The sequence below is a fragment of the Antedon mediterranea genome, chromosome 5 (assembly GCF_964355755.1).
Source record: "Antedon mediterranea chromosome 5, ecAntMedi1.1, whole genome shotgun sequence".
Lineage (NCBI taxonomy): Eukaryota > Metazoa > Echinodermata > Crinoidea > Comatulida > Antedonidae > Antedon > Antedon mediterranea.
Window position 1 is genome coordinate 24,927,202 of NC_092674.1, and position 24,258 is coordinate 24,951,459.

A 24,258-nucleotide genomic window follows, 5' to 3' on the forward strand; every position below is an offset into this window, starting at 1 on the left:
AAAATTAATTTTTTGTCCGTTTTATGGAGCCAACGAGAACAAAATTTAGTTTCCCCAGGAGAGGATCGAACTCTCGACCTCCGCATTACCAAACCAGTAAGGATGAAGTCAAGTACTGTTTATAAGTACGGCGCGCTAACCGACTGAGCCACTGTGGAACACATTTAAGAAACAAAAATTAATTTTTTGTCCGTTTTATGGAGCCAACGAGAACAAAATTTAGTTTCCCCAGGAGAGGATCGAACTCTCGACCTCCGCATTACCAAACCAGTAAGGATGAAGTCAAGTACTGTTTATAAGTCCGGCGCGCTAACCGACTGAGCCACTGGGGAACACATTTAAGAAACAAAAATAAATTTTTTGTCCGTTTTATGGAGCCAAGGAGAACAAAATTTAGTTTCCCCAGGAGAGGATCGAACTCTCGACCTCCGCATTACCAAACCAGTAAGGACGAAGTCAAGTACTGTTTATAAGTACGCGCGCTAACCGACTGAGCCACTGGGGAACATATTTGAGGTACAAAAATTAATTTGTTGTCCATTTTATGGAGCCAACGACAACAACCTTTAGTTTCCCCAGGAGAGGATCGAACGCCCGACCTCCGCATTTCCAAACCAGTAAGTACGAATAAGCCAGGGACTGTTTGTAAGTACACGGCGCTAACCGACTGACCCACTGAGGAAAAGACGTTTGCGGAACAAACATTGATTTGTTGTCCATTTAATGAAGCCAAAGAGAACAAAATTCAGTTTTCACAGCAGAGGATCGAACTCACGACCTCCGCATTACCAAACCAGTAAGGACGAAGCCAGGTACTGTTATAAATATGGCGCGCTAACCGACTGAGCCACTGGGGAACACATTTGAGAAACACACATTAAGTTGTTGTCCATTTTATGGAGCCAACGAGAACAAAATTCAGTTTCGCCAAGAAAGGATCGTACTCTCGACGACCTCCGCATTACCAAACCAACAAGGACGAAACCAGGTACTGTTTATAAGTACTGCGCGCTAACCGACTGAGCCACTGGGGAACACATTATTTTAAGAAACAAAAAATAATTTGTTGTTCATTTTGTGGAGCCAACGAGAACAAAATTCAGTTTCCCCAGGAGAGGTTCGAACTCTCGACCTCCGCATTACCAAACCAGTATTGACGAAGCCAGGTACTGTTTATAAGTACGGCGCGCTAACCGACTGAGCCACTGGGGAACACATTAGTTTAAGAAACAAAAAATAATTTGTTGTCCATTTTGTGGAGCCAACGAGAACAAAATTCAGTTTCCCCAGGAGAGGTTCGAACTCTCGACCTCCGCATTACCAAACCAGTAAGGACGAAACCAGGTACTGTTCATAAGTACAGTATTTTTTTCCATTTTCCTCAGTTAAAAAAAAACAGAGAACAAAATTTAGTTTTGAACTCTCGACCTCCGCATTTCCAATTTCCAACCTTTCACGTGTACACCAGATAAGTTATACCTTATACCTTATGCTACCATTATATTAAAAGTATATGTAGGCCTAATACTCATTTGTATTTTAAATGACTGGTTTTACTAATCACTTAAGTAAATAAGTTGCATTAATCTGATTTCTGTTTTAAAACTTGAGCTTGATTGAGATTTGCACGTGAACAACTGTGAACCCGGACTTGTCCTTTAAATCTACGGTCATTGTTTACACTGACGAGGTGTTATTCGGACCTTTAGTTCATTTCAATTCCACTTTAACAATAGATTCGAAGAAATACAAGTGATTTTCTGAAAGAGAAAACACTAAAAGTCATCCATGTGAATCGAATCGATTCTGAAACCGTGATATACGTAATGAAATTGTAAAATAATCTGAACACTATCAGCAAAGGAAGTACAGTAGATTACTGTATGTTGGACTTTCTAAGATTAAGGTATGTTTAAAGAGTGTACGGACAAAAACCAGTGGTAAGAGTATCATATGTATAATTTCAAAATTTTTCTTGTAGGCCTATTGCAATATGGGTCACGAATTCAAAATAGGTCTCATCTGCGGACCTAGTGCCTCCCACGAACGACAGCGGAGTAACCCCCTAGTCTTCTGAATGATGCACACTCCAGTCTTAAGTCCTTATCTGAGAAGACTAACAAACTAACGGTCGAGGAGAGACTTGAACCTGTGCCTATTGTATTGCTACGGTTGTGGTTCCCCTTCCTTGAATTAATCGCTATAGGCCACACAACTCGACATAATAGTCTTGTTGTTGTTTGTATGTGAGTTTCAAATAATCTTATCTTTCTTTAGTTTGTGATTGTATCCATTTTGTTGAGTGAGCACAAATTATGGAATACGAAGACAATATTACGACACTGAATGGTACCGCTCCTTCACCAGAGACGGAGGAGAACTATTCTGACATCCCTTGGATTATTTATTACATCATTGGCTTCTTTGCAACAATTGAAAACGCTTTTGTTTTACTTATTGTCCTAAAGTCGAAGAAATTCCGCAATAAAAGAAATATTTGTTTATTCAGCTTATCATTGGCGGATTGTATTGTTGGCCTGCAATCAGTTTTAATATGCTTTGAAATAGTTTATGATTCAAATGTCTTCTATTCAATTTTGGAAGCAATGTTTCTTATATCAATGTTTAGCATAAGTGCTATCTGCATAGAACGTTACATTGCAATCGTTGGCGCACCATTTACCTACAAACAAGTTATAACACTAAAGAGATGCCTTGTTGTCTGCTTCCTTATCTGGGATATTCCCATAACTGTTGTTATAGTTGTTTATAGCTTTGTATATAATAGATGGACGAGATTTTCGTTTGCTTGCGTATCATTATGTTCAATCGTTGCAAACTATATTCTCTATTACAAAATCTCATTGGAACTTACAAAAAACGATCGTAAAGTTACGGAAGATTTTGGAAACAATATGCTAGGACGATCGCGGAAATTGATTCGATCTTTCACCATTTTACTTGTCATTTCCAGTGTCTGCTGGCTTCCGCTTTGTTGTTTTTGGACATTAGCTGTGATTTATGAAACTTTAGACAATAATGTAAATGCAGAGAACTGGCTGTATTGCTTGGCTTTGAGTAATTCAGTTATCAACCCAATAGTTTACTGGTTTCGTTTACCAGGAATGAAAGAAGAGCTCAAGAATTTGATATGTTGCTGTAAAAATGTTACTGAAAAAGAAGAAGTAAATTCGAATGGTCTCCAAACAATTTCAACCGTAACAACATCACTTCCCTCTACAGTAACGAATTTGGAACCTATAACTTAAATTAACTTTTTATTTTTGAAAGATTTTCGATTTCTCATAGAACGTTTATTGAAATGTAATATTGTTTCTTTATCACATGAAATTTAAATGTAGTCTATAGTGTGTATGAGGCCTATTTGTAATAGATGTAGTATAAGGTCAAAACAAAAAAGAAACATACAAATTGTGTGTGTTAAAATTTAATAAAAGAAATAACTACTTTTGAATACATTTTTAAAACATCGAGTAAATGGTATATAGGCGTACCTTCACAATAACTTGCAATAACCATAAAATGTACGTTTTTAAATCATACTTTTACTACATCGATTGTATGTACATGTATAGATATAGTCCCTTTTTAACTACGCAATTGAATTTTATTATTTTTATATTTTTACAAACAATTATGTATAATTATTATGTATATATATTTGTATAACAGAATGAATAAATGTGGGTGACCCCTACAAAAGAGAAAAAAATATATATTAAAACAATGATTTAAAATAAAAGGGAAATTTAATCTACAGCAAAAATTGTTTTTCATTATTTTTATTGATTCACAAAGAGATTAAAATTAAGGTTCCCCAGGAGAGGATCGAACTCTCGACCTCCGCATTACCAAACCAGTATGAACGAAGCCAAGTACTGTTTATAAGTACGGCGCGCTAACCGACTGAGCCACTGGGGAACACACCTAAAAAAAGATTTCAAATTTTTAGAATCCGGAAAACCGATTTTTTCAAGTCTAGAAAACAACTGCAGATGCAGGAAGATTGTAATTCCAGTTTATTGGTTAGACAAATAATATTTAAATACTTATCTTTCAAATATTTTTACCATAATGTTCAAGGAAATGTTGCTATTTACAAGTCAACCTATTCACATACTTTGAATGTGCTGTTTGCACCATAGCAATGTTCTTCCGTATTTTCGCCACTCTTTTCGTAGCGAATTGATATCGCTGCGCTGGAAGAAATTGAATTCATTAATTGTGTAGGTTTTTCAACATACAAGAAGAGACAGAGCCGATAGACACGTATTATAAGGACAATAACTTACTTTATATCAATGAATGGCGTTAATCAGTTAAGTATCTAGTTTGACAGTTGCATAATTTGGTGTTTAAAACTAAGATTGAAATTTACATGTAAACAACCGTGAACCCGGACTTGTTCTTTAAGCTATTGTATAATTTTGGTTTACATCGACAAGGTGCTATAGTTTAGTTAAATCCCACTTTAACAATGGAGGAGATGAAATACACTTTTCTAAAAGACAAATCGTTAAAACTCGCCCATGTGAATCAATCTATTGTGAAATACAGGCAGTTGCATTTCTGAGGTAAATTATTGTTGAGCGTTTTTAGAAAACTGTGATTTACGTATTCAAAATATAGTAAAATATTCAGACAACCATAAATCAACATCTTATCTCAAACGAAGAACCGTCGGTTGCTATACTGCATCTTTTATGCTTGCAATAATTTGAAAGAGTACGGACAGAACCAGTGGTATGTAGTATTTTAGGATTGTCCTTTTGTTGTAGTGAATTATCGGTCAGAGCTCGGTCACGCCAGTCAGGGCGTAAGCATACCAAGGGTCAAAATTGCTGTGCTAGGCCTACCACGAACGAACTATGAAAACACAAAGAGACTGTTTTAGAATCAATCTGCAAAATACCACTTTTATTCGTAATACTATGTTTAACGTATTTATGCCTAATTGTTGTGGTGTGCCATAGAATAATTTCATGGTAAGCAGCTTTTTTGTATATAGTTGTTTTTTATTATTATTATGCGCACTTACATTAATTAAAAATCAGAAGAAGAAGGTCAAACAACTCAACCATTTAATTAGAAGAAATCTGAGCTAGACTGGCAAACATTGTGTTGGTATTTTTTCTTTTGCTAAAACATAAAAAAGTAGACTTTTTCGAGAATATACAAACATTACTATACAAAGTTTCAAATTTGTGTACGTATCTTTCAGAGCTCAGATACGGGTCGTAGTTTTTTATTTGGTAAGTGATTCTATTGCTAAAACATGACAAAGTAGGCTTACTTTTGTTTGCTACCTTAAGAAAAAATACCACCACAATTGATTGAAACCATATACATTTTTCGAGAATATAGAAGCCATACTATAATTTAAATTCAATTCATCGACATTTTTATTCAAAGTTTAAAATGTGTGTTCTTTCAGAGCTTAGAAACGGATCATAGTTTTTCCATTTGGTAAGTGAGCACATGCAGTATGGAATACGAAGATGAATTTGCCAATGATAGTACAGCATTGAATTTCACTGCTCCTTCACCAGGCACGGAAGAGTCAAAGATTCCTTGGATTATTTACCACATCGTTGGTGTCTTCGCCGCAATTGAAAACGCTATTGTTCTACTTATTGTCCTAAAATCGAAGAAATTCCGCAATAAAAGGAACATATTTTTATTTAGTTTATCGTTAGCCGATTTTATTGTTGGTTTGCAATCAGTTTTAATATATGCTGATATATTTAATGAATCATATGTGTTCGGTTCAATTTTAGACGCCATGTTTCTTGTATCAATGTTTAGCATAAGTGCTGTCTGCATCGAACGTTACATTGCAATTGTTGGCGCACCATTTACCTACAAACAAATTATAACACTAAAGCGATGCCTTGTCGTCTGCTTCTTTATCTGGGATATTCCCATAACTGTTATCTTGGTTATTTATGGTTATGTGTATAATAGATGGACGAGATTTGCGTTTGCTTGCGTATCATTATGTTCAATCGTTGCAAACTGTATTCTCTATTACAAAATCTCATTGGAACTTACAAAAAATGATCGTAAAATTACGGAAGACTTTAGAAACAATATGCTAGGACGATCGAGGAAATTGATTCGATCTTTCACCATTTTACTTGTTATTTCCAGTGTCTGCTGGCTTCCGCTTTGTTGTTTTTGGACATTAGCAGTGATTTATGAAACTGTGGACAATAATGTAAATTCAGAGAACTGGCTGTTTTGCTTAGCTTTGAGTAATTCAGTTATAAACCCAATAGTTTACTGGTTTCGTTTACCAGGAATAAAGGAAGAGCTCCAGAATTTGATATGTTGCTGTAGAAATGTTGCTAAGAAAGAAAAAGCCAATTCGAACAGTCCTCAAACAATTTCAACCGTAACAACATCACTTCCCATTTCAGTAACGAACTCGGAATCTATATAATGAATTCTATTTTGTTGCTTATAGAACGTCTAAATAAAAATGTAATAATTGCTCCTCATTCTGACGTGAACATTAAATGTAGCCTAAAATGCAATTTATCAAGAAGAAAAAAAAACACTACCAAAAAATGTAAAAAGTCAGTTTGAAGCTTACCAAATGACGGTGTTTATTGATGTTAATTTGGTTATTGTATTTAGATAAGAAAATACTACTGTAATTTGAATGGAAATCAGAAGCAGAACTTTATTGATGGAACGCCAATGGCCACAAAATATATTCTGTGATTCAGAAGAAAACAAGGCCAACAGCCATTAAGTCGCGTGCTACAATGCATAGTGATACACGACCGACAGACAAACAGACCGACAGACAGACAGACCGACAGACAGACGGACCGACCGACATAGTGAACTATACTGACCGAAATTACTGAACATGTTTAAAAATGTTGAAATGTTTAAAAACATTTATATTTTTTTAATTTACACGTGCGTAGCCTGTCACTTTTGACGTGCTCGTATAACGTAATTTCGAGTTGAAAAGTAAGTCAAGAAAACAGAAATCGGGCAAAAAGAGTGCGCAATAACATTTAACGCGCAGTGCGCGCGCAAAAATCTGCGCACTCATGGCAATTTTGTAAACGCTTAAAATTGCCTGAAACGTACTCTTATTTCATCGAAAATAAATTTTGAAAATTTTAGGCGCGCGTACGCATGCGTTACATGCGCTACGCACGTAATTGTATTGCCATATGATGATTTATGCCCTGAAATTTATGAGTACCAAATTTTATTTAATTGTGATTCATGGTTGTTAAGATATGATTACAAACGTGATTTCGTTAAATCGTGCGTAGACCGCGTAATTTTTTATTGCGCACCGTGAAATCATAACCACATCGATTCCTGGCCATAAGGAATATTCTGTGAAAAATTGATTTAGCTAGATTAAACTGATATCAAGATAAGGTCATAAAGCGATAAAACGCATAGTGATACCGGACCGACAGACAGACAGACCGACAGACAGACCGACAGACCGACAGACAGACAGACAGACCGACCGACCGACATAGTGAACTATAGAGTCGCTTCCACGCGACTAAAAATGACATTTTCACGTGTTACATTTTCAATCCTGACCTCTATACTTTCTAGTTGCTTAAAATTATTTGCTGAAACAATTGCTTCGTTATGCCTTATAATGTTTAAACTCAATTGAAACATAGAATTATTCTATAATCTAGTCTTAAATTGAATACAATGAACAATAATTAAACCAGTGATATTCAATAAAAGGGAAATTTAAATTGCTGAAAAATAATTAATTTTTCATTATTTTATGGAGTCAAAAAGAAAAAAAAATGAGTTTCCCCAGGAGAGGATCGAACTCTCGACCTCCGCATTACCAAACCAGTAAGGACGAAGCCAGGTACTGTTTATAAGTACGGCGCGCTAACCGACTGAGCCACTGGGGAACACATTCTATGTAAAACTCATTTCTGAAGTTAAAGAAAAATAAAATAGGCCTATAGACTTGAAAACAAAGTGCCTGAGTTTAGTAGACATATTAATAGTAATCCTCTTGATATTTTACTTCAATATTTCTAAGGTTTATAGCATTTAATAGGATGCAATTTATATAATATACTTTGAATACTATACTAATTAAAAACGCTTCTCTTTAATAACCGGATACAGGATATTAAGCTGAATTAATTAAGGATAGGCTTTCGTAGCAAAGTATAAGACCTAAAAGTTCCAGGCCTTTAAATAATTCAAGATTAGATATTTCGAAACTTCAAAACTCTAGAATGCTATTAGGCCTTCGTAATTAGCATGATTAAAAACGAGGTAAGCGGACAACAAAAATTGTTTTTTTTGTGACGACATAATTAGCAATGTTTCTAACGGCACCCCGTATATAAATCGTTCGTCTTGTCAGTATACTACGCTTATTTCAACTTTATTACTTCACCGTTGTCGGAAAATATCTGACGTTATTTCCAATGGTTAGAATCAGATCAGATAGAGTTTTAATCCATTGTGCATCTATATATATTATAATAAAATGTCCTTGTTTACACGAGGTGTTATTGGAACTTTAGTTTAACGAAATTCCAATCAATAGAGTAGACGAGTGATTTTCTTAAAAAAGGATTTGTACAATAAAACCCGCCCATTTTACATCGAATCGATTGTGAAATAAACAGACTTGCATACTAAAAACACATTCACTTAATGAAATATTAAATCAATCACACGAACCACGCATTAACGTCTCATCTCCATCAACAAAGTAGACATGAGGTACTTGCTTGGCTAAGATTAATATAGACTGGAATACTAGAGTAAGGTTTTTCACTGACGCAAACGAGTGGTATACTTCAATCTGAAACTCCAGTTTCTATATTATGTTTTAACGAACGGACGAAGCCAGGTACTGTTTATAAGTACGGCGCGCTAACCGACTGACCCACTGGGGAACACAATTTTCAAATTTCCAACAGCATAGTCAATGAAAACAAATTGTAGACTTACTGTGGAAACCCGATTCTTTCAAGTCTAGAAAACAACTGCAGATGTTGACTAAGGAAGATTGTTATTCTACTTTCCTGGTTAGACAATATATATTTAAATACTTATCTTTCAAATATTTTTTACCATAATGTCCAAGGTTTAGGACATACAAGAAGAGACAGAGAAGATAAACACGTATTATACGGACAATACCTTACTTTATATCATTGAATGGCGTTAATCAGTTAAGTATCTAGTTTGACAGTTGCATAATCTGGTGTTTAAAACTAAGATTGAGATTTACATGTAAACAACCGTGAACCCGGACTTGTTCTTTAAGCTATAGTATAATTTTGGTTTACATCGACAAGGTGCTATAGTTTAGTTAAATCCCACTTAAAAAATGGAGGAGATGAAATACACTTTTCTAAAAGACAAATCGTTAAAACTCGCCCATGTGAATCAATCTATTGTGAAATACAGGCAGTTGCATTTCTGAGGTAAATTATTGTTGAGCGTTTTTAGAAAACTGTGATTTACGTATTCAAAATATAGTAAAATATTCAGAAAACCATAAATCAAGTTATCTTTTAGGCTTGCAATAAGTTGAACGAGTACGGACAAAACCAGTGGTATGTAGTCCCGGTATGTAGTATTTCAAGATTGTCCTTTTTGTTGTAGTGAATTATCGGTCAGAGCTCGGTCACGCCAAAGTCAAAAGTGCCGTGCTAGGCCTACTACGAACGAATTATGAAAACACAAAGAGACTATTTTAGAAAATCAAGCTGCAAAATACCACTTTTATTAGTAATACTATGTTTAACGTACTTATGCCTAATTGTTGTGGTGTGCCATAGAATAATTTCATGGTAAGCAGCTTTTTTGTATATAGTAGTTTGTTATTATTATTATTATGCGCACTTACATTAATTAAAAATCAGAAGAAGAAGGTCAAACAACTCAACCATTTAATTAGAAGAAATCTGAGCTAGACTGGCAAACATTGTGTTGGTATTTTTTCTTTTGCTAAAACATGAAAAAGTATATATATACAAACATACTATACAAAGTTTTAAATTTGTGTACGTATCTTTCAGAGCTCAGATACGGGTCGTAGTTTTTTTATTTGGTAAGTGATTCTATTGCTAAAACATGACAAAGTAGGCTTACTTTTGTTTGCTACCTTAAGAAAAAATACCACCACAATTTATTGAAACCATATACATTTTTCGAGAATATAGAAGCCATACTATAATATACAAATTTTTAAATGTGTGTATTTTCAGAGCTTAGAAACGGATCATAGTTTTTCCATTTGGTTAGTGAGCACATACAGTATGGAATACGAATTTGCCAATGATAGTACAGCATTGAATTTTACTGCTCCTTCACCAGGCACGGAAGAGTCAACGATTCCTTGGATTATTTACTACATCATTGGCTTCTTTGCAACAATTGAAAACGCTTTTGTTTTACTTATTGTCCTAAAGTCAAAGAAATTCCACAAGAAAAGAAACATTTTCTTATTTAGCTTATCATTGTCGGATTTTATTGTTGGCCTGCAATCAGTTTTATTTTGCTTTAAAATATTTTCTGATTCATATATCTTCGGTTCAATTTTGGAAGCCATGTTTATTGTATCAATGTTTAGCATAAGTGCTGTCTGCATCGAACGTTACATTGCAATTGTTGGCGCACCGTTTACCTACAAACAAGTTATGACACTAAAGAGATGCCTTGTCGTCTACATCTTAATCTGGGATATTCCCATAACTGTTATCTTGGTTATTTATGGTTATGTGTATAATAGATGGACTAAATTTGCGTTTTCTTGCGTATCATTATGTTCAATCGTTGCAAACTATATTCTCTATTACAATATCTCTTTGGAACTTACAAAAAATGATCGTAAAGTTACGGAAGATTTTGGAAAAAATATGCTAGGACGATCGCGGAAATTGATTCGATCTTTCACCATTTTACTTGTTATTTCCAGTGTCTGCTGGCTTCCGCTTTGTTGTTTTTGGACATTAGCAGTGATTGATGAAACTTTTGACAATAATGTAAATGCAGAGAACTGGCTGTATTGCATAGCTTTGAGTAACTCAGTTATAAACCCAATCGTTTACTGGTTTCGTTTACCAGGAATGGAGAGAGCTCAAGAATTTGATATGTTGCTGTAGAAATGTTGCTAAAAAAGAAAAAGCAAATTCCAAAGGTCCTCAAACAATTTCAACTGCAACAACGTCACTTCCCTTTTCAGTAACGAACTTGGAATCTATATCATGAATTATATTTTTCTCTCTGAAAAATTTAAGTTGCTCATAGAACGTTTAAAAGAAATGTAATAATTGCTTCTCAATCTGACGTGAAAATTAAATGTAGCCTAAAAACAAAAAACACTAGCAAAAAAATGTAAAAAGTTAGTTTGAAACTTACCAAATGACGGTGTTTATTGATGTTAATTTGGTTATTGTATTTAGATAAGAAAATACTACTGTAATTTGAATGGAAATCAGAAGCAGAAATATATTGATGGAACGCCAAAGGCCACAAAATATATTCTGTGGTTCAGAAGAAGACATGTAATGACATTTTCACGTGTTAAATTTTCAATCCTGATCTCTATACTTTCTAGTTGCTTACAATTATTTGTTTAAATAATTACTTCGTTATGCCTTATAATGTTTAAACTATCTTAAATTAAAACATATAACTATTCTATAATCTAGTCTTAAATTGAATACAATAAATAATAATTTAATATGTGATGATTAATAAGTGATTTTTAATAAAGAGAAATTTAAACTGCTGAAATTAAATATTTTTATCATTTTATGGAGTGAAAGGGAAAAAAATTAGTTTCCCCAGGAGAGGATCGAACTCTCGACCTCCGCATTACCAAACCAGTAAGGACGAAGCCAGGTACTGTTTATAAGTACGGCGCGCTAACCGACTGAGCCACTGGGGAACACAATGCAGATAAAAACAACTAATATTTTATCTATATTCTGGAGTCAAAGAGAACAAAATTTAGGTTCCCCGGGAAAGGATCGAACTCTCGACTTCCGCATTACCAAACCAGTAAGGACGAAACCAGGTACTGGTTATACGCACGGCGAGCTAATCGACTGAGCCACTGAGGAACACAATGAAGGTAAAAAAACTATTATTTTATCTATATTCTGGAGTCAAAGAGAACAAATTTAACGTTCCCCAGGAGAGGATCGAACACTCGACCTCCTCATTACCAAACCAGTAAGGACGAAGCTAGGTACTGTCTGTAACTACGGCGCTTACCGACTGAGCCGGGGAACACATTGTAGGAAATTGATATTCATTTCTGAAGTTAAAGAAAAATAAAATATAGACTAGAAAACAAATTGTCTGATTTTAGTATACATATGTTTAATTTAACAGTAATCCTTTTAATATTTTACTTTAATATTTTCAAGGTTTATAGCATTTAGTAGGATTACTATTTATAATACTGCAGGTACTATAATTTATCATTAATATACTTTGAATCTTGCAGTATAGTATACTAATTAAAAACGCTTTTCTTTAATAACCGGATACAGGATATTAAGCTGAATTAATTAAGGATAGGCTTTCGTAGCAAAGTATAAGACCTAAAAGTTCCAGGTCTTTACATAATTCAAGATTTGGCCTAGATATTTCGATCTGTGCACTGTTATTAAAAACTCTAGAATGCTATTAGGCCTGCGAAGGAGACGAATAACAGAATATACTGGATCCAATTATCAGGTAATGGTTAAAGAATAGGCCATTAATTATTTACTAATAATAATATCTTACAATTTTAGAAATAAATTACTTGGATTGGTAAAGAATTGTTACAAAGCTAGATTGTTTTCCGGACAGAAGTTCTGTAATTTTGAAATCGGATTGGCTCTGTAGGACGGTAAAGAAACGTTTACATACGTGGCGTGACATTGCTTTTTGTGACATAATTAGCAATGTTCCTAACGGCGCGCCGTAAATAAATAGTTAAGCTTGGTTCCCACTAGCGACGTAACGTAACGCAATCTCACGCATCATAAGCAAATGCCCTTCTAATAATTGTGCTTGCCTCCGCCTGCGTGAAATCAACCCTGCGATTTTTGCAGCACTGTTGCGTCGTCGGCTCCCACTTTTGATTACGCAATACATACTGGGAACCCCGCTTTTGTATGTCAGTAATACTTCAAATTTATTACTTCACCGTTGTAGGAAAATAACTAACTTTATTTCCAATGGTTAGGTTTACACAAAAAACTTATTTGCGAATCAGATAAAGTTTAAGTAATCCATTGTGCACCAATATACTATATTATAATAAAATGTCCTTGTTTACACGAGGTGTTATTGGGACTTTAGTTTAACGAAATTCCAATCAGTAGAGTAGACGTGTGGTTTTCTTAAAGAAGGAATTGTACAATAAAACCCGCCAATTTTACATCGAATCGATTGTAAAATAAACGGAGTTGCATATTAAAAACACATTTACTTAGTGAAATATTAAATCAAACACACGAACCACGCATTAACGTCTCACCATCAACAAAGTAGACATGAGGTACTTGCTTGTCTAAGATTAATATAGATTGGAAGACTAGAGTAAGGTTTTTCACTGACGCAAACGAGTGGTAGATACTTCAATCTGAAACTCCAGTTGCTAGATGCTTTAACAAACGTTTAGTTCCCAGGAAAGGACGTAAACGCAACACAAGTGAGTTGACCAATAAACATGCTTTATAGTTTTTGTTGTTGTTGTTGTTCTTGTTATCTCTTTTTTTGTGATTCTGCATGTAACATGATATCCAATAATAAAGGTCTTTAAAATGTCTTAATTATATCATTTGTTATTTTGCCAATATTGAAATTAATAAATGTTCTTGAAATGACATTTAATTGATCACACGAACTGATTGGTCAAGTCACTTGGGTTGTCCATAATAGGGGATTTTTATAATTGACTGTCCAAAAGAGAAGATTTTTGTCCATGATAGGGGCTTTTATTGGAGTAGTGCGCCATCCATTGTGTTGTCCATAATAGGGGATTTTATAAGTGTGTAAGTGTAAGCCTATACTCCTAGGCCTAGTATATGTTTATTAACATTGTTAAGTTTTGTTATATTATTGATGAAGACGATAGGTCATATATAAAACGTCAACGCATTTACTTTTTTCCAGAACGCAGAAAAACACAGTATAAAGGGCAATATTTGGGACGTTGAACAATTGTTCTGAGTGGGATGTACATTATGGCATACGAATACGAATCGGCCTACAATAATACGAATGTAACGGATCAACCAGAATGGGAAGACTATTATTACGACATTCCTGGAATTATTTACACAACTATTGGCGTCTTTGCAACAATTGAAAATGCTTTTGTTCTACTTATTGTCCTAAAATCGAAGAAATTCCGCAAGAATAGGAACATTTTCTTATTTAGTTTAGCTTTAGCCGATTTTATAGTTGGCGTGCAATCAGTTTTGATATATGCTGATATGTTAAACGAATCATACGTGTTTGGTTCAATTTTGGACGCAATGTTTCTTGTAACAATGTTTAACATAAGTGCTGTCTGCATCGAACGTTACATTGTAATTGTTGGCGCACCTTTTACCCATAAACAAATTATAACATCGAAAAGATGCATTTTTGCCTGCTTCCTTTTCTGGATAATCCCTATAACTGGTATCTTAGTTGTTTATTATTATATGTACAATAAATGGATTAAATTTGCTTTTGCTTGCTTGTCGGTAATTTTAATCGTTGCTAACTGCTTTCTATATTACAAAATCTCGTTGGAACTCGCAGAAAACGATCGTAAAGTTACTGAAGATTTTAGACATAACGTGGTTGGACGGTCGCGGGCATTGATTCGATCTTTCACCATTTTACTTGTAATTTCCAGTGTCTGCTGGCTTCCGCTTTGTTGTTTTTGGGCATTAGCATTGGTTTATGAAACTGTGGATGGTAATTTGACAGTAGAAGATTCGCTGTTTTGCCTTGCTGTGAGTAATTCTGTTATTAACCCAATAGTTTACTGGTTTCGTATGCCAGGAATGAAAGAAGAGCTCCAGAAATTAATATGCTGTTGTAGAAAAAATAATAACAAAGAAAAAGTAATTGCAACCGTGTCTACATCAAACTGAAACAATTTAAAAATAAACTTGGGATGCTGCTACTCTTCATAAATGTCGATTTCTTATATGACATCTTTTTGAATTGTAAACATTAATCTTATTAGTCAATGAATATGTATATTTTTTAACTTTTGATTGTTTTAATTTAAACATGGAACTTCTATAAGGTTTATCATTTATCTGAATATAATTCTACTATATATGTGACAAATGTTTATGTAGTAATTGCTATTGTTCATTAATTATTATTTTGTTGTATTTATAGGCAATACTTATTTATTATCAGGTCAGATAGAGATGTACATGTATTAAATGTGAACAATGATTATCCTTTATCTATCTTTTATCTGTTATTTGTCCTTGTAGCGAAGTTCCTATTCAACAATAGGGTAGAATAAATGATTTCCAGAAAGGATTTAGAAAACAATAAAAATGTGACTCAAATCGCTTGTGAATTACAGATTTTACGTAAATGTATTTTTTATCAGTATCTTTAAAACTGTGATTTACGTAATATAGAAAAATAAACAACTATAAATCAACAACTCACATCAGCAAACAAAGTAAGGTACAGTAGTCTAGGCCTACATGTTATGATTGCTAAAATCAAGACAGGCTGAAATGGTACGATTACCGGTACGGACAGAAGCCAGGAAATTGTCCTGATTGTAGTAGGTCGACTGCCAGAGATGGGTAGGCCTACACCTTGAATAAGATGTTTCGACTTCTAAACAGTTTTAAAAAGTCTTTCATTTATTATGAATGTTTAACGAATATATATTTGATAATAATTATAGTAGGCCTATTGTCTGGATATTCATGGATATATTTGATGTGTGAACTAAATATTAAGACGATAGGGCCTAGTGCTCATTCAACTTTCCATAGTACGGGCACCCCATTCTATATATATATCATAATAATACCGTATCTTACGGCACAGAAAGACGTAGACCTACATAAGAAATATTTGCTATTTATAAACTTTCTTTCAGAGCCTAAAATATACGGGCGCCATTTGGGACTTTTTTAAATTGTGTTGTTTGTACCATATAGATTATGGAAATTAATTCGATATTTCGTCATTTTTCTTGTAATTTCCAGTCTGCTGGCTTTCCATTTGTTGTTTTTGGGTATTATCAGTGATTTTCGAAAGTGACGATGATAATTTAACTGTAGAGGACTCCTTATACTGCTTAGCTTTGAGTATTTCAGTTATTAACTCAATAGTTTACTAGTACCGTTTACCAGGAATGAAAGAAGAACTCAAAGATTTTGTATGTTGCTGTAGAAGAGAAAAGAAAAGGAAGTAAATTCAGACGGCCCTCAAAATGTCGCAACCTAGGCCTACATCACTCTGAAACTGTAGGCCTAACCTTCCTTTTTCAGAGGGCCAAACTTGGAATTATGAAATCTACGTATTCAACGCGTTCGTTGGTGATTGTTGAATCGTTATATCGTACTTCTTACGTACAACTGAATTTAATTTGAATATATAGACCATCATGATTCGACAATTACTACGTATTTGCGTCGTTTTAAAATGTTATAAATGTAAGAATAATTAAATATAAAATATTAGATTAAATATGAAATACCTTCTCGCTGTAACAAAATATTTGTTGTTGTTTTTTTGTATTAGGTTAACTCTATTGACACTAACTTTTAGTTAAACTGTCATTTTGTGACAAACCACGTTCCTAATAAGACGACAGTACCCGCATTTTAAATCAAATTGGGGCCTAGTCGTGAAATTGAATAGCCTTTCGAACGCGGTTAGATATTTCTTCAAAATATCAATTTCACTTGATGTAAATCTAACGTAGATCGTAAAAAGTAATCATGACATAAATCTCGAAACATCATCTCCGGTATTGTGTTTTTTTTTAAAGTCAAAATAGGCTTATAGTGAGTAGGACCAACCTTCAATTCAATTAACGGTTGAATGAGCTATTAACGTGACGTAACGTTTACAATTATTGTTCGACATTCTTGACCCACATCGACAGAACAACTATATTTCTTGCTTTCCAACGGGAAGTATTTAATAGAATATTTTCCGATTAAATTCGCCAACCAGCAACTTTTAAAATTGCTACTGATAGCTGCTAGGCATGTGACGCATGGTGGTATTTAATCTCTTGAAGTAAATCGAGGTAGTGAAGGCTACAGCACAAGATTGTTCGTAGGCCTACTCCACGGGTTGTGTTTGGCTCTAATTCATTGAGGTGTGTGTTGTGTAAGTATTTTGATTTTTCAACAGAATAAGCCCATTGTTTGATGAAAAGGTTATGACGCCGTTGTATTATGTATATTATTGTGTAGCGAGAGCAAGCAAGCATGCCTACCAACATTGCTGTCTTCCATCTGCAAACTGAATGCAACAGACCGTAGACGTGGCTCTAACAACCCATAGTTAAGTCGGACCAATAAGGAAATAATGTAGGGACACGGACGGGCAGCATCTAGGACACATGTTTGTATTACATTTCAATTGTCATACATGACATAGGGCAAATAATGTTGATATGCCTATATACTTTATCAACTTTTTTTCTGAACATGCGTCACGAAACAAAACATACATAAGTGCTGAATGTAAATATTTCTTGTCCTATGAATGTATATCCATAGAGAAATATACAAAAGATACCGGGCGCAATATATGCTTTCTTTGACACTTGCATTAGTAATCTTTATTAATGGGATATTAAAACTCAATATATCAAAATGACTGGTGTGTACATAATTTATTGCTACTAAACGCTTTGTTTATTAAGATCTCCGTAACAATAATGGTAATAATATGTAGGCCTACATAATCAGGAGCTGATCTAGGGAGCGCACACACAATGGATGCGCTGTAGGACTGTACCCATCCTGGTTTTCCATTTTCCTTTTTTATAAACACAACACACCCGAATTATATTATTACTATTTGATTGGTTGATTTCCTACACGTGCCATAGGAATAATGTTCTATCATTTTATTGCACGTTTAACATTTTGTAATCATTTTGAGAATGTTGTGCAACGTGAGGCTCCGCGTGGCCAAAATCCGAGCACAGCCTTTTAAAAAGCCTAATCTCCATCAATAAAAAGTAAATCTGTATATTAAAATAGTTTGATTAAGTTGTGGATCATTGATATTTAAATGGATTGGTAGAAGAAAATCAGGTAAATTATTTTATCATTAAAGCCAGTTGCTTATTCTTACTTACAGGAAAACGAACCACAGAGAGGAAGTATGAATTTTAGTAATTATACGCTTGCATATCCAGCTCCACCTGATGGCGATGACGAATTAAGCGTTCCATACTTTATTTACGCTATCATTGGCGTGTTGGCAGCTGCCGAGAATGCAGTTGCTATACTCATCGTCATCAGTTCTAAACGATTCCGTAAAAAGAGAAATGTATTTTTATTCAGTCTCACACTGGCAGATTTTACAGTCGGTATTTTGTCATTTTTAGTCTATTTTGAAACATTTTACAAATCAAACATGTTTGGCTCCATTTTAGATGCAATGTTTCTTGTGTCCATGATCAGCATAAGTGCCGTCTGCATAGAACGATACATTGCGATTGTTGCCGCGCCGTTTACCTACAAACATATCGTAACTTTTAAAAAATGCATTATCGTCTGTTTTCTTTACTGGGTTTTAACAATAGTGATCGTCATCGGGGTCTACTCGTTTACATACGATAAATGGACACGGCTGGCATTCTGCATTGTCACGTTAATCACAATACTCGCTAATTATATTCTGTACTTCAAAATATCAAGAGTTCTTTCTGCCAACGACCATGACGTCACCCAAAACCTTGGACAGAACGTTATTGGAAGATCCAAGCGGCTGATTCAATCGTTCATCATTTTACTTGTAATCGCCACAGTATGCTGGCTTCCTCTTTGTTGTTTTTATATAATCGCTGTATTTTCTAAAAGTGTTGATGAAAATGCGTATGTTTTGAACGTACTTTACTGTGTGTCTCTGTGCAACTCTTTCATAAATCCATACATATACTGGTACCGTCTGCCAGGTATGAAAGAAGCGCTCCGTTCTCTTGTTTGCTGCATTAGGACTGTTCCTGAGAAGGATGATGATCATACAAGAAACCCGACAACTTCTACTGCAGTCACGGCTGTTTAGTCATAATCTAGTTTGTATCCTCTGTTAATGTGTGTGTTGTTCGATTGATAAAGCACTTATACAATCAAAAGATTGTCCCAAAGCGCTGAGAGAAAAAACAGAAAGAAATTACAAAGAATGAGTGTTATGATAGAGGGTGCATTTATAATAGGATCAGAAAGATTGTTCCACAGTTAACACAGTTTAGGAGCTGCAACTGCAAAAGCTTGATCACCATAGGTCTTAAGGCAGCTGAGTGGAACAAAAAGTGCAGATGAATTAGTTTAAAAATAATTCTTTGTGTTAATTGGAAGCCAGTGAAGTTTATAAAATATTCCTGTACTGTAATATGAGCAAATCTTGAAGTGCCTGATACAAGTCGAGCTCATACGGATAACTTAGCTGGCAGACAACGGTTCTTTGATTGCATTCACTTCCGTTCTCTGTTATGTTGTATCATACCATGTTGAGAAATACGTTATCTATGGTCATGCAAAGAACCATATCATGAGAATTATTCTACTGCAACAGAACGAAACGAAATGTATCTTGCTAACCAATCTCCTGCTATAATTCAATATTACAATTACTGTATACTACATATCTTTTTATATTATATAATACAATTATCTCTAATGATACGTATAGTAATTATGATACGTCATGTGTGCCAAAATACTTTTCTTTTTGTGAATATTACCAATCTCCTGTATAATCCAATATTAAGATTACTATATACTACGTATATTTTCACCCAAAGATTTCAAACAAAACTGATGAAGATATATAGCTAATTTAAAATTTAGTATAGTGATTTTTCACCCGATAAAAACACAAAAACAACCAATAAAATGAAATGTATCTTAGAAAGTAATTGCTTTTATTAAATTCTTTAAAAAAATCTATTTGTCATAGTTGCTTTCAGTGTTGACGTTTCCCTGGTTACTTGAACTACTGGATAGACTACTAATGGGCTGCAGTCGTTGTTTTCTAATTACAATGCTGTTCAATTTTAAACAAATAAATTCAATATATGCTGACTATCATTTTTTCACTCAATAAAACATAGTAATGATACCAGCAAATAGTGATGCATTTGTTTAATAATTAGTAATAAATCAATTGTATTCTTTTCATCCAACCGATGATGCTCTCGTATACGTCACACCTTTATCAATACGTTTGATGTCATTAAAAACAGTTTGTAATTGAAGGTGCAATTAATACGTTACCTTATCGTTAGATTCTAGAACAGTTGCAGCACAGGTAGGTAATAGTAATTTAATCAATTATTAATTTAGTTGAAGTTGAAATGTTATGTTTTGTCATCGTGTCAGCGTGACTTCATTAACAGAAGAAGAAGCACGGTGTTTACTGTAACAAACACGAGACAAGACAGTGTAGGCCAGTAGCCTAGATTCATCGAGAACTTCCAAGTTGATGCATTTGTTTAATAATTAGTAATAAATCAATTGTATTCTATTCATCCAACCGATGATGCTCTCGTATACGTCACACCTTTATCAATACTGTTGATGTCATTAAGAACCGTTTGTAATTGAAGGTGCAATTAATACGTTACCTTACCGTTAGATTCTATGAACTGTTGCATTACAGGTAGGTAGATATTTCAGTCAATTATTGTTTTAAAATATCGCCATAACATTATGTTTATGGTAGGCCTAAATCATTATCTTTAAAGGTAGGTAGGATGAATATGCGGCTACGATGCACTGTGGCGCAGTAGTTAGAGCATTGGAATCGCAGTCCATATGATTTTGGAGTTTAAGCTCCAGTCCGGCACTATACTATTGAGCTCTTCTTTACCAACTTGTTCCTCCTCATTCACAAAAACGGATACCAGTTCTTATATATATAGGCCTACTGAGAAAGTAATTCAGACTCGTCATAATACAGTCGGGTGAGGCCAAAACGCTAAATTAAATGGAGGCACCACCACGGCTGTTAGAAAATAAGCTTCAGCATCGACTTTGCCTACCTAAAATAATAATGATGAATATAACCGAAGTAATGGTTATTTTTGTTCTTTAAACCTAACTGCCTTTGGGTAATGTATAGTAATTTAATCAATTATTAATTTAGTTGAAGTTGAAATGTTATGTTTTGTCATCGTGTCAGCGTGACTTCATTGACAGAAGAAGAAGCAAGGTGTTTACTGTAACAAACACGAGACAAGACAGTGTATGCAAGTAGCCTAGATTAATCGAGAACTTCCAAGTTAATAGAATGAAATTAAATTTGATCTAGTGATTAACGTGGGTTGTACGCGGTAGACACGTGACTAAACCGCGTATTTGAATTGTGGATTTAAAGATTTCCTTATTGTATTGTTCAAGTTTATGTTTTGACTTTGATCTATGAGAATGATGTGCTGTGTACAAACGACGAAGGGTATTAAATAATACAGCGTCATATTTTGTTTTTCTTTATTTTAGTAAGATGAATGAAGACATATACATGGATTACGAAAACACTACACATATTACGGATACGTTCATAGCTCGAGATGAACTCAGCGTTACAGTTGTTACTTACTCTATCATTGGTATCATGGCCGCAATTGAAAATGCTTTCGCTCTACTTATTTTCAGCAGTTCGAAACGATTCCGTAAAAAGAGAAACGTATTTTTATTTAGTCTTTCCCTGGCAGATTTCATAGTTGGCGTTCTTTCATGTTTGGTGTACTTCGAAAAGGTGTACAACTCGCCGTCGTTCGGTGCGATTCTGGAAGCGATGTTTCTTGTGTCCGTTTTTAGCATCTGTGCCGTCAGTGTTGAACGGTACATCGCGATCGTCGCCGCTCCGTTTACCTATAAAAATATCATAACTTTTAAACGATGCATAATCGTCTGCTTTTTCTACTGGATCCTGACAATGTCTGCTACGGTAGCACTCTACGCAATTGTATACAATGAATGGACTAGATTTGCCATGTGTGTATTGACCATGGTTATACTGATTGCAAATTATATTATGTACTTCAAAATATCGAAGGCGCTTACCAGTAACGATCGCACCGTTACGGCAAATCTTGGACAGAACGTCATTGGAAGATCAAAAAAGTTGATTCGATCGTTTATAATTTTGCTGGTGGTTTCAACCCTTTGCTGGGCTCCACTCTGTTGTTTTTTGGTAATCGCTTTGTTTTCTGAAAATGTTAACGAAAACAAATCTGTTCTGAACATAATGTATTGTATTTGTTTGAGTAATTCCTTCATTAATCCTTTCATTTACTGGTATAGTCTGCCTGGTGCAAAGGAAGGAGTGTTTGATCTCATATGTTGTTTTAAAAAGAACGAGGATAAGAAAGAACACAACAAAAAACAAGTCCCTTCACAGCCGACAACGTCTAACACAACAGTATAGATACTTCCGTTACTCTATCATTTGTATAGCATCCGATTCTGCAGTTGTCACTAGGCAGATTTTAATTGACTATCGCAAGTCATGAGCCTAGCTGAAAACAGGATGGAGATGAATGGTAGACAATGACGATGAGCGTGGTATAATGAAGATCGAACATTTCTAAAATTACCTACTCATTCAGTTTAACATTTTTAGCCTGTTTAATAAAGATTGTTGTGCATGACCAGGCCATAATTATAGATAGATATTCATAGATTATTTGACAATGATATGTTTTTAAAGACTTTCTAATAATGTTTAATAAAGTTCTGTCTATACTAACACATTTTATGTGACAACAACTTGTGAAGTGTCCATTGGCCATGATGATGTCATATCACTACCATTTGGGTATATCACTACCATATTTGGGCACATCACACTTTTTTGTCAAATTTGATAGTGTAGACAGAGCTTGATACATGCGTCGGAGAATCGGCTGTTTATTGAACACTCTGATTTATATACCTTGGATTGGTTTATTCGGTGATAAATAATGGATAATAATTATAATTACAAGTATAATGAATTTCATTAAATCTAAATATTTTAAATTTTATTTTAACTTTAATGTTTTTTAGTCTTGTATTGTAATCTTCTCTTTAGTTAATTTAAAGATAATGCAGAATCTTCCTTTAATAAACTTTCTTTGTTTGATCACATACGTTATAGCCTACTGTAGTTAGAATCACTGTTGGTTGTCAGTACTTTGTTTCCCTTGACAATCAGTCCGTCTCGCATTTAAGTAGGCCTAGATGTCCGTTTCACTGTACCTTCACGTCGCTTTTTCTGTTGTTGCTTAGGCCATTGAGCGCGGTGCGTTGCCAGATCACGTGTTTCTATTTGGCCAATACACAATTGTGCGTAAGAACCGCGCAGTATTCTGCGTAATGTTCTAACACGCACTTGTTGTCCATGGTGAAGTGTAAACATAGCAAAGATAACTCTCAAGTATCAAGAAGCTATGAAAAATTTCTCTCTAAAATACCGAATTTCTGAGAAAACAATTTCATTTCTGAAAATAAATTTTATACTACTTTCATTATGAATATAAAAGGTATGATTTTGTCGTAACATTTGTTAGTTATATCGTTTATTTGTGGAATAATTTTCAATTTAGATTCTGATAAAATCGTTAGCCATCATAGACATAGGCGACTTATTGTGTAGGCCTACAGGTAAAATCTAAGTGGTAAAAACTGTTTGGGGCGGCTTATCGCAACTTCTATTCCGAACTAAGTGTATATAACCATGGAGTCTAATTCTATAGATCTAGAATAAAAGTTGATTTAATATCAGAGACTTAGGCCTAGGCCTAGTAGGCTAGCCTATAAGACTAGGCTGGCATCAAGTCAAGTCTTCTAGTAGTAGAGACTTTAAAGCTAAGGTTTCAGAAAACAACGGCACAATTTACTTTGGTATGGTTTGGTTGGTTGGTAAGATGTAAGACATTTGTTAGAAATAGGCGTACATGCTTCTTTGAAGCTAAGGTTTCAGAGAACAACGGAACAATTTATTGATTTTGTAGGTTTGGTTGGAATAGCTAGTAAGATGTAA

The 24,258-nt window shown here is 34.4% G+C and overlaps 4 protein-coding genes and 6 non-coding genes across 12 annotated transcripts; 4 read left to right on the forward strand and 6 right to left on the reverse strand.

Moving 5' to 3' along the window:
* Nucleotides 1-50: 50 nt before the first annotated feature.
* Trnai-uau (transfer RNA isoleucine (anticodon UAU)) lies at nt 51-158 on the reverse strand. Its single transcript has 2 exons — nt 121-158; nt 51-86 (listed from the first exon to the last, which is right to left on the reverse strand). It is a non-coding gene; the product is annotated as a tRNA-Ile (tRNA).
* Nucleotides 159-224: 66 nt separating this feature from the next.
* Trnai-uau (transfer RNA isoleucine (anticodon UAU)) lies at nt 225-332 on the reverse strand. The gene is made up of 2 exons: nt 295-332; nt 225-260 (listed from the first exon to the last, which is right to left on the reverse strand). It is a non-coding gene; the product is annotated as a tRNA-Ile (tRNA).
* Nucleotides 333-1,104: 772 nt separating this feature from the next.
* Trnai-uau (transfer RNA isoleucine (anticodon UAU)) lies at nt 1,105-1,212 on the reverse strand. The gene is made up of 2 exons: nt 1,175-1,212; nt 1,105-1,140 (listed from the first exon to the last, which is right to left on the reverse strand). It is a non-coding gene; the product is annotated as a tRNA-Ile (tRNA).
* A 2,622-nt stretch (nt 1,213-3,834) lies between these two features.
* Nucleotides 3,835-3,942, reverse strand: Trnai-uau (transfer RNA isoleucine (anticodon UAU)). Its single transcript has 2 exons — nt 3,905-3,942; nt 3,835-3,870 (listed from the first exon to the last, which is right to left on the reverse strand). It is a non-coding gene; the product is annotated as a tRNA-Ile (tRNA).
* A 1,564-nt stretch (nt 3,943-5,506) lies between these two features.
* On the forward strand, nt 5,507-6,463 carry LOC140049844 (adrenocorticotropic hormone receptor-like). Its single transcript, XM_072094793.1, has one exon. The coding sequence runs from the start codon at nt 5,507-5,509 to the stop codon at nt 6,461-6,463; it is 957 nt and encodes a 318-aa protein (XP_071950894.1).
* Nucleotides 6,464-7,832: 1,369 nt separating this feature from the next.
* Nucleotides 7,833-7,940, reverse strand: Trnai-uau (transfer RNA isoleucine (anticodon UAU)). The gene is made up of 2 exons: nt 7,903-7,940; nt 7,833-7,868 (listed from the first exon to the last, which is right to left on the reverse strand). It is a non-coding gene; the product is annotated as a tRNA-Ile (tRNA).
* Nucleotides 7,941-10,319: 2,379 nt separating this feature from the next.
* LOC140049845 (adrenocorticotropic hormone receptor-like) lies at nt 10,320-11,165 on the forward strand. Its single transcript, XM_072094794.1, has one exon. It carries the CDS (start codon nt 10,320-10,322, stop codon nt 11,163-11,165), a length of 846 nt encoding a protein of 281 aa, XP_071950895.1.
* Nucleotides 11,166-11,845: 680 nt separating this feature from the next.
* On the reverse strand, nt 11,846-11,953 carry Trnai-uau (transfer RNA isoleucine (anticodon UAU)). The gene is made up of 2 exons: nt 11,916-11,953; nt 11,846-11,881 (listed from the first exon to the last, which is right to left on the reverse strand). It is a non-coding gene; the product is annotated as a tRNA-Ile (tRNA).
* Nucleotides 11,954-17,139: 5,186 nt separating this feature from the next.
* On the forward strand, nt 17,140-20,334 carry LOC140049084 (melanocortin receptor 5-like). Of its 3 annotated transcripts, none has more exons than XM_072093904.1 (2): nt 17,140-17,382; nt 18,367-20,334. In XM_072093904.1, the coding sequence occupies exon 2, from the start codon at nt 18,391-18,393 to the stop codon at nt 19,294-19,296; it is 906 nt and encodes a 301-aa protein (XP_071950005.1). In that variant the 5' UTR covers nt 17,140-17,382; nt 18,367-18,390; the 3' UTR covers nt 19,297-20,334. The 3 variants fall into 3 exon arrangements, with proteins under 3 accessions (XP_071950005.1, XP_071950006.1, XP_071950007.1); XM_072093905.1 differs by having other exon boundaries at nt 17,140-17,371; XM_072093906.1 differs by lacking the exon at nt 17,140-17,382 and adding an exon at nt 17,414-17,619.
* A 1,401-nt stretch (nt 20,335-21,735) lies between these two features.
* LOC140049846 (tachykinin-like peptides receptor 86C) lies at nt 21,736-22,662 on the forward strand. Its single transcript, XM_072094795.1, has one exon. The coding sequence runs from the start codon at nt 21,736-21,738 to the stop codon at nt 22,660-22,662; it is 927 nt and encodes a 308-aa protein (XP_071950896.1).
* Nucleotides 22,663-24,258: the final 1,596 nt, after the last annotated feature.

What these genes read in the sequence shown, in the direction of transcription:
- LOC140049846 (XM_072094795.1), top strand. Translation starts at nt 21,736, where the DNA reads ATGAATGAAGACATATACATGGATTACGAAAACACTACACATATTACG.
- LOC140049844 (XM_072094793.1), top strand. Translation starts at nt 5,507, where the DNA reads ATGGAATACGAAGATGAATTTGCCAATGATAGTACAGCATTGAATTTC.
- LOC140049845 (XM_072094794.1), top strand. Translation starts at nt 10,320, where the DNA reads ATGGAATACGAATTTGCCAATGATAGTACAGCATTGAATTTTACTGCT.
- LOC140049084 (XM_072093904.1), top strand. Translation starts at nt 18,391, where the DNA reads ATGAATTTTAGTAATTATACGCTTGCATATCCAGCTCCACCTGATGGC.